At 37.5% G+C, this 17,226-nt stretch overlaps 1 protein-coding gene across 1 annotated transcript in view; it reads left to right on the top strand.

Annotated features, from left to right (window-relative positions):
* Positions 1-1,902: 1,902 nt before the first annotated feature.
* The window catches only part of LOC119420642 (seizure protein 6 homolog), a 199,489-nt gene continuing 184,165 nt past the window's right edge, over positions 1,903-17,226 (top strand). Inside the window, exon 1 of the mRNA XM_037688061.1 lies at positions 1,903-2,274. Within this exon, the coding sequence (XP_037543989.1) occupies positions 2,190-2,274 (85 nt within the window). The 5' untranslated portion in view covers positions 1,903-2,189. The remainder of the gene's footprint in view (positions 2,275-17,226) is intronic.

The following is a 17,226-nucleotide window of genomic DNA, read 5'->3' as shown; positions in this document are numbered from 1 at the left end:
GTCTCTATGTGTCCCTGTGATGGACTGGAGACCTGCTCAGGGTGTCCACTGCCTCTTGTACAATGACTGCTGGATATGGGCACCAGTGACCCCCGCAACCCGAAATGTAAGAAGCAGGTAAGATAATGGATGGATGTATGTAAAAATGGAACAAAGAGATGTTTGTTGTCTACACAAATACAACACAACAATGCTTTAATGTTGATTTAAATGCATAACAAACAGAAGAATATATAAATAAATAATATGCTTAAAAAAAAACCCAAAGATCACGTTGGAGATTTTTTTGAGAAGTAAGCAAACATTTATTTTATGTAATTTTTTTAATCAAAAATGGCACACACAATAGCTTTTTTCTCTCTATATATCATCTCTGGTGGGTCTAGCTGGTGCATGTGCACAAGGATTGCACATTCGTGTTTTGGCTCATTTTAGCGAGAAAGACAAACAGAAGTGATGTAGGACAAGCGGTCTGAGGCATTCATGCTTAGAAAAATTGTTTCAATAAATAAATATTTGAACAAAAACATGCCAAGTTTGAGATTATGAGATTTCAAAGAGGTAGCCATTTTAGTTAAACGTTGATAACAACATTATGTTTTGTCTCATGAGACATAATGAGATGTTACGCTCAGGGTATGAGCTGAGGATGACTCTCAGCTACTACCATATCAAAATGTATCTGTTTATTTCAAAGTTACTGAGTTATGATAGTTTCTCTGTTTTATCAGGCCAGCACCTTACATCAAGTTGACTCCAAAAGTTAATCATCCAAGAATCATTTATTATTAGCTCCAGTTAAATCAGTGGTTCTGGAGCAGGGCCAGCCCAAGGCATAAGCAAACTAAGCAGCTGCTTGGGGCCCCAGGGCCACTAGGAGGCCCTCACAGTGGAAGCACAGGTTTTAGGAAGTTTGTGAAGTATTGAGGAAGAAGTAACATTAACAGGTCAAATGTGTGGGTAAAGATTGTTTAATATTTTAAGTTAATCTTTTGCAAATTGTTGCATACATTTACATAGTTTTATGAACTAATTATTCAAATTTAAATTTATTTTTTAAACCAGTTTATGTGGTTTCAAGGAATAGTTCGTTCACATTAAGTACTTCTTGATTATTTTTTATTTAATTTTGTCTGTTTTTGCACCAAGTTATTTTTATGCGTCTAAACTATTTTATCTGTTTGTTGTCGATCTTGCACTATAAATTATTTGAACATGCAGTTGTTTGGAACCAAACACATTAAACCAGATGACATTTTTGCTGTAAAATACATTGCATACTGGTGTTTGTTTTCAACTTCTGTTACTTTTAGTACCACACATACAAGTTAATGTAAACAGGACTGTCAGAATTGCAATGAGTTTATGTTAGGAGGGTGAATGATCTGATCATTTGACTGTTGATTGCAGTAATCCACATTATTGGCAGAAATAGAGGCCCCAAACCAAATTTTGCTTAGGGCCCCATGGAGGCTTGGGCCGGCACTGTTCTGGAGATACGTTGCTAACAAAAATAGATTTGATTTAAAATATTAAAATTGTAGATAAATATACAGAACATGTTTTGGGACTCAGTGTCAGCATCATACTAAATTCTAGCTCAGTATCTATAAAACCCGCAGAGTTCAAGTCATTTTTATGCTTTTTTTTAATTTGTTTTTAAGGTAAGCTGGCTGTGGCGGCCATCTTGAATTATATTGCAAAAGTCATAAATTTAAATATCCTAAAGGTTATTCATCGATATTTTTGCCCAGTCAAAGAGTACAGAGAGTTGTTGGGGTGCAGTGAGCAGCAGAGGAAGTGTTGGGAGGAAACTTGGAGGAGGCGGTTCCCCGCGCCGACGCTAGGAGCTGTCCGCGGTGCTGAAGCCTCGGCTCTGCTCCTCTCTCCCTCCCTCACACTGGCAGCAATCCGCTCAGCGCGCGGCCGAATTAAACACAGACCTCCGCGTTTCACCTCATTATCCCTCCTCCATCTCTGCTCCGAGGAGCATCCGAGGCGCCAACCTCCGACGGTTCAACTCCTCCCGCCGCCCTGCTCGCTTCTCCTCTTCTCTCCCACCCCTCACCCCCAACTGGAAATAACATTAATAATATCGTCTTCAGCGCACGGGCGAGCTTCTTCTTTACCTTTGTTGTTGTTTTGGTTGTTTTCCACCGAGGACAGCAAGCCTCCACTTCACAGCAGACATGTGTGCGAGACAATGCCGGCAATTTACGACTCTCGTCGCGGCTCTGGCTCTGGCTGCTGCCGTCGCTGAAATCCGCGGACCAGGTAAGAACTTGACGCACTTTGTGGAGGTTGCTTGCCTGTTTTTTGTTTGTTTGTTTGTTGTTGTTGTCAACGCATTTCCCAAATAAAGAAAAACAGCTTCACGACTCTCAGATCCACAAGTGTGGATTAGGACTTCTTTAAGTTTAAATTGTGGTGAAGGATTAGGAAAACACCGATTTGCATCGTCTAAAGTAATTCTAATCTAGTCCACTTACAAAATATTTGCGCTTTTGTCCAGACTGAGTTCATCTGTTACATAACAGGACACTGATAATCACAAGGAACTTATTTGAAGCAAAACACATTTATATGATTCCCCCCCCCGAATGAAACCAATTATCTGTTTATTTTGTATTTATCAAAATGGTTATTAATAAAACAGTCAGGGAGTGACTTGTTCTGGACTCAGAGGTCCTGCTGACAGACGGGGCTCCTTAATAAGACTCTAATCCTCTGGAATTGTGGAAGATTATTGACCAAGCTGTTTGACACAGATGAGTGGGAAGCAGCAACAGAGTCGTGCACAGTGGCTTTGTCCTAATTATTTCCCCTGCTGAGGGAATCATCCGTTTTTTTTTTTTTAAATCAACATAACTATGATTTATGTAGGATCATTGCTGTCAGGTTTACTGTCTTCTCCTTCAAGGATCTACTACAGGATCCTTTTACATCTTCCTCAACAAGCTGGGCAAAGACTGTCACCGTGTTCAAAGTTGTGCTGATATAGTTTTCAAACAAACCAAATAAAGGACATTGGATAGGTTTTTTGAAGGAGTGAGTGTCATCTGCTGCCTTTTATGTCTAAGTTAAAGTGAAAATTAACATCATCCTAATATTGAGAAACCAAGAGTTGTATCCATCTCAGTCAAACCTTGAAAATAATCTTATACACAATGAGATACACATTTAGAGATGGCATTCTCAAATTAAATGTTGTAAATGACTCTCAGCTACTACCACACCAAACTTTAGCTCAATAACAATAAAACTGACTGAGTTATACCCTTTCTTGTGATGCTTAATGTTGATAGCTATGGTGGCCATCTTAAATTGGATCAACTCCAAAACTTAAAGCATTATAGATATCTATCCAGTAAATATTTTCTGAGAGTTTCACTAATGTTCACCCAGTGGTTCATGAGACATTTTGCTAACAGTCAAACAGTTCATTCCAAAAGCTAACAATACAAATTGTAAACAAAAATCGTGCACATTGAGTAGCACTTGGAGTACTTGTTGTGAATGATTCTCAGCTACTACCACAACAAATCTGAACAGAATATTAGTAATATTCACTGAATTCCAGCTATGTTGTTTTTTTAAAGTTCAGTGGGCTGTGTCAGCCATATCGGATTGGGACGGCTTCAAATGTTAATCACTTGTAGTTGTGCACCCCATGATCATTTTGTGAAAGTTTCATTAAAATCTGCTCAGTGGTTCATCAGATATTTTGCTAACAGACAGATACAGTCACACAGACACAGGTAAAAATACATGCCCCTTGCTTTTTTGGTTGCAGACAATAATAATAATAATACTAGTATACCTTAATCAATTAATAATATGCGTCATTATATTAATATTGTGCATCTTTACAGGTTTTATTTTATAGTAAATACATATAGGAAGCACAATTAATGCTTTTTTTTTTGAAAAGCTTGTTTATGTTGAAAACAAGCATGTTTATGAAGACAAACTCATCCAATCAATTTAAAATACCCCTGACAGTTCAACCAATCAAAAGCCGAGCAGTCTTTGTCTTGCCTTGGCCTGAAACAGCATTTTCTTGTGTCAACAGCTCGGCAGCTGATTGAATGCGTGTAGGATGAAAGGTGCTGCGTTGATGCAGGAGCTCACCGAAGCAAACGTCAGATTAACTTATTCACGTGTCAACCCAAACACATATATGTTGTTTAAATGTTAATTCCTTTGTCTGGAATGAACAGTTCAGTGGCGCTCGGGAAACGTGTGAATTTTTGTGTGGCGTGAATCACAATCGCACGCCGAGCTGGAAACTCGAGGTACGGGGATGAAATAAATGGCACCATTTTTACAGCAAAATAACATTTAACAGCTTCCATTAGTGAACTGTGCGCTGTCGCTCGGCAAACAATCGCTTGCACTTGGGTAAACGCTCCGAGGTGGGCATTTTAATTCCTGATTCTGCTGGCTTTGATGGATTGTCGTTGCCAGAAAGGTTTGAATTCACAGGAATAATTGGAGTTTTAGTTTAGAACAGGTCTTAATGTCACGTTTGCAGCGCTGCTTGTTGTTTATAAACTCGTTTCAGCCGGTAGGGAATACGAGACATCGATCCAGCCGATTCGTTGCCACATTTTCAGAACAAAGCTAGCTGCGGTTTTATATTGTGTTGTTAAAAGAACAATTCCAGCTCCCGTGTCTCGTTTAGTCGTGATTTGGTAACTATTTTATAAGTGCGGGTGCGTAATTTTCCTTTCTACTTTCTGAAGAATCAGACTGTTTGTTATTTGAGATTTGTTTTATATAAAACTTTGATTGGAAAGAATAATTCACACAACTTTTAATGGGTGAAAATTCAGAACGTTTTGAACCGTGGATGAACTTTTCTCCACGTCTTGACTAAGAAAAATAAAAGCATAAAAGAATAATAGCAACTGCCTGTATTGTAAATGCAATATTTTCTGCTTTGCAAAGAAAGAAGTGAAGATCCTCCGTGCGTACCCTCAGATTCAGTTTGGATCGACTGTGGGTAAAGACTTTTTATGATGCCCCATCAGAGACGAAATGTTTTGGCAAATCTGTCATAAAGACAAAAAATAGAACTAAAGTGGTGCCATCTACTAATAAAGATACATTTATGAAGGCGATATTAATGCTTTACAAAACAGGTTATACATAAGGTTGTAAACACTTTATAATGCATTAACTATAATATATAAAAAAAAAAACTATTCATATAATAAAACAGGGTCACAATTTGACTCAGACCGTGCACTTTTATTTATTTATTTGATAAATTTAACTTATTGCTGTTTGCTCAACATACTTTTTTACTTGAACTTATACAACTAACAACAGGATCTACTACTGCTCATAGTGTTTACACGCACGTAAATTACATTATAATGAATGTTCTGGCTGTTGTTTAATACATCGTATCATTTTACATTATTAGCGTTTAGCGTAAATCTTAGTGTATATATTAGATATATGCGTTTCCTTTTTACTTTAAATCGTTGCTATATGTGGGTATAACTGCGACCTTGTGTGCACAATTTTGTTCCACCTCATGTACTGCATGTGATGCGAATGACAACAAAGAACCTTGAACCTTGAAATAAAGTAAAAGGACAATGTCTAATCATGCCAAATAGTGAGCTTGTTTCATGTATGACCAGTGTTTTATAAATGACTGATAAAGTGGATAAATAATTATTTTATGACACATTATTAAATCCTTTATATTGGGTCTTATATGAGGAAGTGGTACCGATAACACATTTTGGAGTGATTTTGAAGACCAAACCCCCCCCCCCCCCAAAACAGTCAACAATCACATCTGTGTTTTTGTTGTTTTTTTGGCTGTAATGACTCAACTTTATCTTTATATGACATTATTAGCCTGAACCTCTTTAAAAACAACGAAGCACAAAAGTAAAATTTTAATCAGCATGCAAGAAAACAAATACTTTTCCAAGATAAATATGTTGCACAATGTAAAATTATATAGAATATTTCATACAAAAACATTAAAACTAAGGTACCACCTTACAGTAAGGCTCCCTTTATAGATGGCTAATATTATTTATTCCTCTGTAAACACTTTATAAATCATTAATAACTGCTTATTATGCATTAATTAAGGGTGACAAAACTGACCAGTTTGTTGCCATATAGTGAACCACATCTGTTCATCTAGAGTTTTTTTTTTTAAACATTTCAGACTAAGTTACTACCTTGTAAGCACAATAAGCATTTGTAAACCTATTTCTTTAGCAAATAATAGTGTACTTTATCAGTGCATTATACGTATATACAACTAATACATCCTAAAGAAATAGGTGTACAAATACTTATTGTACTTACAAGGTAATAACTTAGTCTGAAACGTTCAATATAACAACTCTAGATGAAATATATAGGTGAACAGATTTGGCTCACTATTTGGCAACAAACTGGTCAGTTTTTTCTCTGTCACCATTAATTAATGCATAATAAGCAGTTATTAATGATTTATAAAGTGTTTATAGAGGAATTAAAATCATATCTATCAACTATTTATTAGCCATCTATAAGGGGAGCCTTATTGCAAAGTGGTACCAAAAATAGCACCGTTTGTTCTTTAGAAGTCACTGTCATTTCATTTTCCTCGAGTTCTTGTGTGCGCTTAAAAAAAAAAAATGTCAGTAACTCTGTGGGTTTGAGAAAAAAAAAACCTTTCCTGCAGAGACTGTTGATTTCTTTGTGTCAAACAGGTATTTAACAATCGTCTCGTGAAGGCACGGAGATCACATCCGAACGGTGCCAACTCGTGTGCCACAATTTACCTGGGAGAGAATCTGTGTCACATTTTGAATGGGCGAGTGAAATAAAGGGGCTTCGTTAATATTTAACGCGACTCAAGCAGCACCTGTTCTTCTAGATGAACTTAAAGCAAGCGAGGAGGCAGGAGGGGAATGAGTAACGCGCTGAAAGAAGTTTTCGTCTCCGGTGCGCCATTACTAAACAAGAACACGGCTCTAAGTGGAGCGAGCAGATCAATACTCATAAACTCAAAAGCAGAACACGACGGACGGAGCAAGAATTTGTCATTAGACGCCCAAATCTGATTTAGATCCGGATTTAAAGGCGCTGCTGCTGGAGGTGGATTTGTTGAGGAATTCGCCTTGTTTGGCAACCCTTTCTACAAAAATCATTAAAAAAAAGGCACCGATCTCCAACAATGTGTAAAAGTCACGTAAAACATTCCTCTTTTTTTATTTTATTTTACACAATTTAAAGACATTCATCTGAGCGTGTTACCCCCCACGCATGCACGTTATCTCCACCTGTTAAAGATCTGAGGTGAGCAGGGAGCTCTGCTGGCTTACGCGTCCTAGATTTCTCCTTGACACGCGAGGATGGATGTTACGAGTTGGGTAAATCCTTCCTGCAGGAACGGCGACGTCTTGATCCTGATTTGTGTTTTGCATGGAAGAATCGTGATCGGTTTAAAAAAAAACAAAAAAAACCCAACATTTTCTTGGGACACGTGCGCTGTAATAAGAGGTTCACGTCGAATCCCCACAGAGGACGACTGACGACGAAGTGAGCTCACAGGAAGGACTTCCTGTCATGAGCTTTTTGTCTTGGCACCTGTTGCCACTTCAGAAAGCATTCTGCGAGTGCGCTTTAGTCGTAATTGTCATTTACTTGATAGGTTACAGCATTAGCTTTTTGTTTTTTTGCCCATCTGCCATAATGGAGGATGCTATTTACAGAAGTTGGCCAAATGTACCCAGAATGACAAAAATAAGAGCGCAGATGACTCCTTCCCTTCAGTGTGATTGCTGCTTTGTGCCGTCTGCTGGGAAAAAATCCGAATATCCCATAATTCCAGGGGAGGTAACACAAATCATTCGACACCTGTTTGTCGGATTGCCAGTTATTAACTTCATCAAGGGCTATTCAGCATCTGCGTGCTGTCATAATTAGTTTAACTTTCCCAAGGCCTGTCAATGGTAAATGAGAGTCATTATGGCAGAATGCCCCTCTTCAAGGCTTGGCGCCCGCCCGCCTCAGCCCCTCTCTGTGCCTGTCTCGCTCTCTTTCACTGCCTCCTAGGTGGAGCTCACAGCTTGGCTGAATGCGACTCATTTTCAACTCTTCATGTGCAAATGTCTTTCTCCTTCTCACTCTGCGAGAATGTTCTATGCATCCTAATTTGCCTCATTGCCTCATATATTTCCCCCTCCTCAAAAGTGCGGCGCTTTATTTTCCGAGGAGAAAAGTCTGTTTTTGGATGGATCTTTGTGGGATTTTATAACTGTTGGGCTTGGATTATTTCTTCCTGTATGCTTCCTCTGTCAATAAAAAATAAAAAGTAAAAATCCCTGTGCGCTCGTGAATCACCTCAGCTACAGTGTTTAGGAAGGCGAGGGTTCAAATCTAGAATTTAGATTTTGCGCTTGAACTTTTTTCCCTCTTTTATGGGAGTTATTACGTATTGATTTTTAAGGCCAAGAGTCCATCGATGGAATGCTTTGCGTTCATCTCCTTTCAAGCCAGAGTTTTAAACTGGTGTCATTTTATGTTGAGAAACAACCGATTTGCAGCTATTTTGGTAAAACCGTGAAAATATGATTATACGCAATTTATTAAAAAACGTCAAGCTCCGAGTATATGTTTTGAATGACTCTTAGCTACTGCTAAATCCACTTTTAGCTCAATATGTGCAAAACTGATTGAGTTTTACTCACATTTATGTAATCTAACGTTGATTAGCTGTGGTGGCCAACTTGAACTGGATTGAATCCAAAAGTTAATCATTTGTAGATGTACATACGATTATTAGGTTTTGCAAGTTTCGTCAAAATGTAGCCAGTAGTTGATGAGTTATTTTGCTAACAGAAAAACAGAATGAACTCCAAATTTAAATGTTAAAATTTGAAGCAAAGATCAGTTACAACGAGAAGCTCCTAGAGTGCATGTTGTGAGTGACTCTAAGCTATTATCATACCAAACTGTTGCTTAATATATGTAATAATAATTGGGTTACAGACATTTATGGGTTTTATATGATCATTTAGCTGTGGCAGCCATATTGAAATGGGTCAGCTTCAAATATTAATCTGTTGTAAATGCACATCTGATGATTATTTCCTTAAGGGTTTATTAAAATTCATCCAGTGGTTCATGAGGTATTTTGCTAACAGACGAGCGGCTCATTGATTAGCACTGTTGGCTCACATCTTTCTGTGTGGAGTTTACTTATTTTCCTGTTTGAGTGGGTTTCCTCCTGCAGTCCAGAGACATGCATGTTAGGCTGCCGTCAGGCAAATGTTAGGCAAAATAGATCTGTGATCTCAGTGGGGTTAACCTGGGGCAGCTGTGGATGAGTGGTTATAGGAGTCGTCCTCCAATGCAAGAGTTGGGGGTTCGATTCCACCAGCAGTCACCTGCTGAAGTGTCCCTGAGCAAGACACTGAACCCCTCGTTGCCTCCGATGTGTCCCATCAGTGTATGAATGTGACAAAGCACTGATTCACTGAATAACTGTGAAAAAAAATCACATCATGTTGCTGCTGATCTGTTTCATGTTACTGCTGATCTGTTTCAATGTTGATGTGTTCATGCGTGCTCATCTGCTCACACAGACTCATGTTTGTGCTGATGTTCGACGTAATGTTTTTATGTTATGAGTGCTTAGTGTACAAAGTATATTTAGTTGATGCTTTTCTTAGTTCATATCTTAGACGTTATTGCTGCTTTTCTTTTACATTTTATTGTTGGATGTAACTGGGACCCTGTATACATAATTTCGCTCCACCACATGTACCACATGAGGTGCGAATGACAATAAAGAAACTCTGACTCTGATTAGGTTTTGTATAGATCTAGTAGAGTGCTGTATGAATGGGTCAATGAGGACACACACACACACATATATATATATATATATATATAAACCATTTACAGTCCATTTAAATAAACATAAATAAGACACATTTATACACAGAGATAAAGGCTAGAACTATGTTGTCTATTTGCAATAAAACAGATATACTGTACAGTAGATATGGCACAGTTAATAGAGCTGCTGCCTCCCAGCGAGAAGGTCGCTGGATCAAATCCTGGCTGGGGGTGGGGGCATTCTGGGTGGAGTTTGCATGTTCTCTCTGTGCAAGCTTGAGTTTTCTCCGGGTACTCCAATTTCCTCACAGACCAAAAACATGCATGTTAGGCTGATTGGTAATTCTAAATTGTCCCTAGGTGTGAGAGAGTGAATGGTTGTTTGTCTCCATGTGTCCTTGTGATGGACTGGAGACCTGTCCAGGGTGTCTTCCGCCTCTCACACCGTGATAGCTGGATATGGGCACCAGTAACCCCCGTGACTCAAAATTAGAAGTGGGTAAAGATAATGGAATTACAGAGCTGACCACTAAATTTTAAGCATTCAACTCAACCTAAACAGCTTCGTTAAAAATAAACCATCAAACAAAATGTAGTTTAATCTCAGAGAATTTACAGATTATATTATAACTAACTTCACGACAACGCATGAACATAAGCAACTCTTCCAGTTTGCTAAAACCCAAACAAATAAGAGCATGCACCCTCACCCCGACACAGCAACACCCTGATAACAGCCACAGTTCAGATGGAGGACACGAGGAGAGGCCTGTTGTCCTGACAGCTTGCTTTAATCACTCCGACAGATTTGATAGACCTGAAATGGGTTCCTGCATCTAGATAATTATGTGCAAACTTCTTCCAACAGCTTTTTTTTCCTCCTCTCTCAACACAATCAACTCTTTGGAGATTTCATGTAACAGGTTTTCAGTGTAATCGTCAGCTTGAATGTTCAGCAAAGGACAAGTCATTTCCTCTGGATTGGGAGCAGGCACTTTGAGATGCTTCGTGTCAAATCTCCGTCCCTGGGTACGGGAGGACTTTGAGGCCAGCAGGAGCAGCAGAAGACTGAGAAACAGTGTCTTGCTACTCATCGCCTGCCGCTGGAAAAATGAATGTTTGTGTCTGTTTTGTGTGTCTGTTAGCAAAATAACTCTTAAACCACTGAGCGGATTTTAATGACACTCTCAGAAAGTAATCATTCACTTCACATCCATCAATGGTTAACTTTTGGAGCCAGCCTGAATCAGGATGGCCGCCACAGCTAGTAAAACTTGGCAAACACTGAATGGCTATAACAATAATTTTTACAGTTATTAAGCAAAAATTAGGCATAGTAGTAGCTCACAACTCCTACTCCAAGCACTAAGTGATTGAGCAACATTTTATTTCTTAAAAACAATACCATTTACTTTTGTGGCAAAGTTTCATGTCTGTTAGCAAAATATCTCATGTAACACTGGATGGATTTTGATGAAACTCCTAGAAAGTAAATACTGGATGGGCATCTACAACTGATTAACTCTTGAAGTCAGCCCAATTTAAAGTGGCCTCTACAGCTAACTGAAGTTAATAAACACAAAAATTGATGGGAACTCAGTCAGTGTTACTGAGCACAAACAAAATATATCACTATAGTTTTAAACATAACACAATCTTACTGTAACATTGTTGCACTGACGGTGGCAGGCGATATGCATTTGTTCAAGAATTTCCAGTCTGGCTTCAGAGCAGGACACAGTACAATTACAACAACCTTAAAAGTTATAGATGATTTTAAAACAGCGCTTGGAAGTAAGCATGCTTGTTTAGCATTGTTTATTGATCTATCTAAGGCGTTTGACACCGTGGACCACTGTCACCTAATCAATATCATACAAAAACTTGGTTTTAATACAAACATGGTTAGTTGGTTTAACAGCTACCTAACTAAACGCATACAGTTTGTTCGATTCGGTTCAGTTTTGTCAGATGCGGTCACACTGAACAAGGGGGTGCCTCAAGGGTCTATTTTAGGGCCCTTACTCTTTTTACTCTATATTAATCAAATCTGCGATCAACTTAAATTCTCCTCTTACCATATGTATGCAGATGATACAGTTCTATATTCATCAGCACCCTCTCTAGATGCAGTACAGTCAAATCTTCAGACAGATTTCAACTTCTTACAGAAAGCTCTCTGTGATTCAAAATTGGTCTTGAATGCTAACAAAACCAAAATAATGCTGTTTTCCCATAATTCTGTGGTAACCATCCCTACTATCAAAACTCTGAATGGCCATGTCATAGAACTTGTAGACACATACAAATATCTTGGTATTTGGCTGAATAAAGATCTTAATTTTAAACATCACATTGCATATCTAACAAAAAAGCTAAAATTTACTCTAAGTGTTTTGTACAGACTGAAATCATGTTTTTCTACTTCTTCTCGTAAGCGGCTTGTAACAAGTTTGTTTTTATCACAGTTGGACTATGGAGACACAGTCTATAGATTTACCTCTCCCACTAACTTAGCTAAATTGGACCCTATTTACCATGCTGCTCTGAGGTATATAACAGGTTCATCCTTTAGGACTCATCATTGTACTCTATACACCCTTGCTGGACTTACTTCTCTCAATGTTCGAAGAATGAAGCATTGGTATATTTTCATATACAAAGCCATTTTTAGGAAAATTACCATCATATATCTGCTCCAATTTCATTTCACTACAGAACACACACAGTCTCAGGGCCAGTAGCTGGCTGAGGTTTAAGGTACCCTTTGTACGCACAGAGTCAGCAAAGATGAGTTTGTCCTATTTCGGCCCGTGGTCTTGGAACAATCTGCAGCTTAAGTTGAGGTTAGAGTCTTTTATTCCATTAGCTAGTTTTAAACAAAAATTGTCTGAGGTTTTAGTCAAATCTTGTACCTGTAATGTTTAACTGTTTTGTGATTTTCTTAACTTACATTGTATTTTATGTTTTATTGATGTATGTTTCTTTTACTTATATTTTATTTTTAATGCATTGATATTGTTTTTAAGACTGTTGCTATATGTGTATATAGCCCAGGACATCCTTGTAAAAGAGATTGATGATCTCAATGGATTTCTTCCTGGTAAAATAAAGGTTTAATAATTCCGCTCCTGTTTCCTGGAATATCTTACAAAAAGATTTGAAGCTCTCGACCTTGACCTCTCTAAGTGTCTTTAAGAATCTGTTGGACTCCTGGCAGGGTCCAATGCAGACATGTTCCTGTTTTTAGTTTTATACATTTGTCTTGGAATCTAGCTGTTTTTTTTTTTTTTTTCTTGTTTTGTTACCTTTTCCTTTTAGCCATCCTTTTTGTTAAAAAAAAAAAAAAAAAAACTGTAGTATGCTTTTTTATAACTGTTTATTGTTGTTGCTGTTGTCCATTGTTGTCATCTTTCTTTGTTGAAATCAGGTCTCTCTTGTAAATGAGTCCTCGAGGCTCAATGGGATTTACCTGTATAAATAAAGGTTGATTGATTTAATTATCCTCAGGTAATAAATAAATTTAATTATTATTCCATCCATCCATTTTCTTTACCCGCTTATTCCATTTTGGGTCACGGGGGTCGCTGGTGCCCATGTCCAGCAATCACTGTGCGAGGGGCGGGGTACACCCTGGATGGGTCGCAAGTCCATCACAGGGCCACATAGAGACAAACGAGACAAACAAACATTCACTCTCTCACTCACACCTAGGGACAATTTAGAGTTACCAATCAGCCTAACATGCATGTTTTTGGACTGTGGGAGGAAACCAGAGTACCCGGAGAAAACCCACGCATGCACGGAGAGAACATGCAAACTCCACCCAGAAAGGCCCCTGGACCGGGGTTTGAACCAGGGACCTGCTCGCTTTAATTATTATTAATTAATTTTTTTATTTTTCCAATATTTTAAAAATATATATATTCATATATTTTTTATTGTTTTTATTTATTATTACAGTATTATTAGTAGTATTAATTTAACTGTATTAATTACATTTAATTATTAATTAAATATAAATGTAATTTCCTTGTCGCTGCCTTCAGGACAAAGCTTTAAATAAAGAGCTCAGTTATTCGGTTAGCTCCCAGCGTGTGTGTTGGTCAAATTAACGGAGCTGTAGACAGTTATTTTTATAGGCGGGTAGCTGCAGCGGCCATCTTGAATGAGACTGACTTTAAAGGTTAATCTGTTTTAGTTGTTAGGTAGTTGAATAAAATATTTCCAGAGGCTCATGAAATGATTTGCTAACAGGGTTGACTAACAAGAAAATATTGGTTTAAACAAATATCTGGTGCGATAATATGTAATAAAGTAATATGTATTACTAAATAATACTCACCTTTTTTATACTAGATTGCATTTATTTGGTTATCAGAAGGGACCACAGTGTCACAAACTCACACTACTCTGTTTTTTAAGTGATAACATAAAAATTAAAATAATCGATGCTTCAAACACAAACCAAAGCAGTCAGAGCTGCTCTTATTGTTACAATAAGCCCTGTGCTCATCCTTGTATTTTATCTGTTAAGTATTTCAGCTTTTATCAGCTGATACATTTTTGTTTGAATGATTTACCAGCTGTGCCTAAGTCCATGATCAAACGCTGTCTTTTTAAAAAACATTTTCTGCTCTATAATTAGTTTTTGTTGCTTTCCTGATAAATATGCAACGTAATGGAAGTTTTGGAAAAGAAATCATTTAAACTTACTTTTCAGTGATTTTAAATATATATATTTTCTTTAGTAATGCACAAATTTATTCACAGACTAAATGATGTACTATGTCAAATGGGATTTTTTTTTAAGTGTTTTTGCTCCGAATGGTTTTTAGTTTTTCATCTCACATAATTTTTCTCCTCCATCATCTGTCTCTTACTTTTGAAGACCTGGATATTTTTTTGTTTTTATTTTTAGATTGTAGCTTCAAAATTGTGATTCATCGTGCTAAATTTCAAAACACAACACTTTAGTGCAGGTCTATACAGATTTTGAGAGTATGAACCATGAAGCCCATTTTTAAGAGGAAGGTTAATTAGTTTAACTACAGTTGGAAACAATAAAGAAACTAGAAAATACAAAAAGCGGCTAAAAATTTGCAAGCAAAATAAAAGAATGTGCATCTTTTAAAGAGGTAAATCATTTCTTGCATTGTTCCTCCACACGCCCGATGATTTTCGGATCGTTTCTGCAGAGCTGAGGAGCAGGGAGGCCTCAGGAGGAGCTCAGAAGGTCTTCATTAATTGGCCCAATGCATAAATCTCAGGCTTTTGCATGTTCAACACATTTTGACAACACTTTAGAGTAAAAAGAAGCAACAAAAGAGTTCTAATATAGCAGCTTGAACCAACTTATTCACGTGTCTCTCTCTCACAAATCTTTTTTAAATTCTTGCTGGAGGATTAAAGACACGAGGAATCAAAGTGATTGAAGGAAACAAGGGGACTCATAAATATGAAAACTGTCTGTTTCTATGAGAAAACAAAAGTGAGAGAACTAGATACAAGTGGCAGAAATGACGAGAAAGAAAAGAAGCAGAAAAACCTAATGAACTGAAAAAAGGAAATAAAAATACAGGAAACACAACAAACTAAAACTTGACATAAGACGGAGCATTCCTTGAAGGAACGTCTATCTCCCACCCAATTTCAAACCATTTTATGATGTGAAGGAATAAAGTTTTCAAACCCTCCTCATATGGCTCAATACAAATTATGGGATCTTTACTTCATACCTTATCAATCTTATTCATCACTATCCAATGTGTTTCTATAAAGTCCTTTAGCATTTGAAGAAGCCGTAGTTGTTTAAAAAAGTTTAGGGGGGAAAAGTTCGAAAGAAATGATGCTGTGCACAAATAACAGGTATACAAGATGGTGGTTTTCCAGTAGAACTAGTTTCTGGCATAGTTTAATTGGAACAAAGTATGGATGTGCATCTAATGGTTTAAAAAAGTAGGTACATCAGATATTTTGCTAACATGACATAAAGACAAAGACACACGCAAAGACAAGCAAAAACATAATTCTTTCTCCATGGGTGACAGGGGGATATAAAAGTATACAAATGATAAGCGATGATCAAAGTTTGTCGTTTCAAGTTTTTTGTACACGTTTATTCTACATTGTGCCACTCAAAGTGCTTCTAAACATTACAAGTTTCCAGTGATCATTCCTGAATGCACAGTGCATAAATAGAACTGAAAACATGTCATTGTTAAAGGTGTGCAGCCACAGACAGTGTCCTGCTCTGAAGCCATGTACAACATTTGTATTTCACAAAAGTACACACAATAAAACTTGTTGATTGTGCAGATGACTAATCGAACCGAACATGCAGTCAAATTATTATCAACTGCCAGGAAATATTACAGTAAATATCAACTATTTATTTATTTATTTTGTAGACCATATTGTGCTTTACTGTCCTCTTTATTGCACCGACTCGCTGACAAAGTGCTGCTGCAGACGTTAGCCAGGCTCTTCTCTTTCAGGTATTAAACTTTTACAGACATGTTTTTACATTTCTTGTCAAAAACACACATTTAAACTGCAGCAGCAGTGACGTTCTGATGAATGACAGTGGAAAAGATGTCAGCAGTGGCACCAGAGACGAGAAAAGGAAAAAAAAAAACAAAGAGAAGAGAGGCAGGCTTGGTAATCAGGTTTGAAAAAAAATAAGTGATGGAGAGGAGAACAGATAATAGCATTGCTTGGAAGCTGAAAGGGCAAAACATATGAGGCAAAAGAAGATGTGGGGACATATATATATATATATATATATATATATATATATATATATATTTTTTTTTTTTTTTTTTTTTTTTTTTTTTTTTTTTTTTTTTTTTTTGTTTGCCTGATGATGGAGACAAAACAGATTAAAAAGTGACAAAACCCACAAAAGGAGCACAATAGTGCTCTTGAGTTTGATGTGACTCTGCTGCAAGGAGGATGATTCCCGGAGAGATTCAAGTGAGGAACAAAGACACACAGAAGCAGATGCGAGGCGAGACGAAGACAAGGACAAGTGTCTCATTTCAAGAAGCTGATGAGCGGCTGGAGGAAGAGTCCCAGTGTTCCCAGCACACACACCGTCACAAAAACCCAGAGGAAAATCCTGTCGATGACCATGGCAACGTACTTCCAGTCATCCTCCACCTACAGACACAAAGGAGGGAAATATCAGTAGAAATAGAGAAAATATATTTATCCAGTGCTTTCCAAAGGCCTAAAAGTTCCTTCTTCGTTCGTGGGTTTACGTGAAAAGAAACAAATGGTCAAACTATGGTCGCATACAGTCCAGCCAAGAGAATTATCTGCATATACTCATACCACAGCCATAGTAATATATATATA

Source organism: Nematolebias whitei, chromosome 14 (assembly GCF_014905685.2).
Source record: "Nematolebias whitei isolate Nwh7 chromosome 14, NemWhi1, whole genome shotgun sequence".
NCBI classification, from domain to species: Eukaryota; Metazoa; Chordata; class Actinopteri; order Cyprinodontiformes; family Rivulidae; genus Nematolebias; species Nematolebias whitei.
This window is presented reverse-complemented; position numbering and strand designations above follow the sequence as displayed.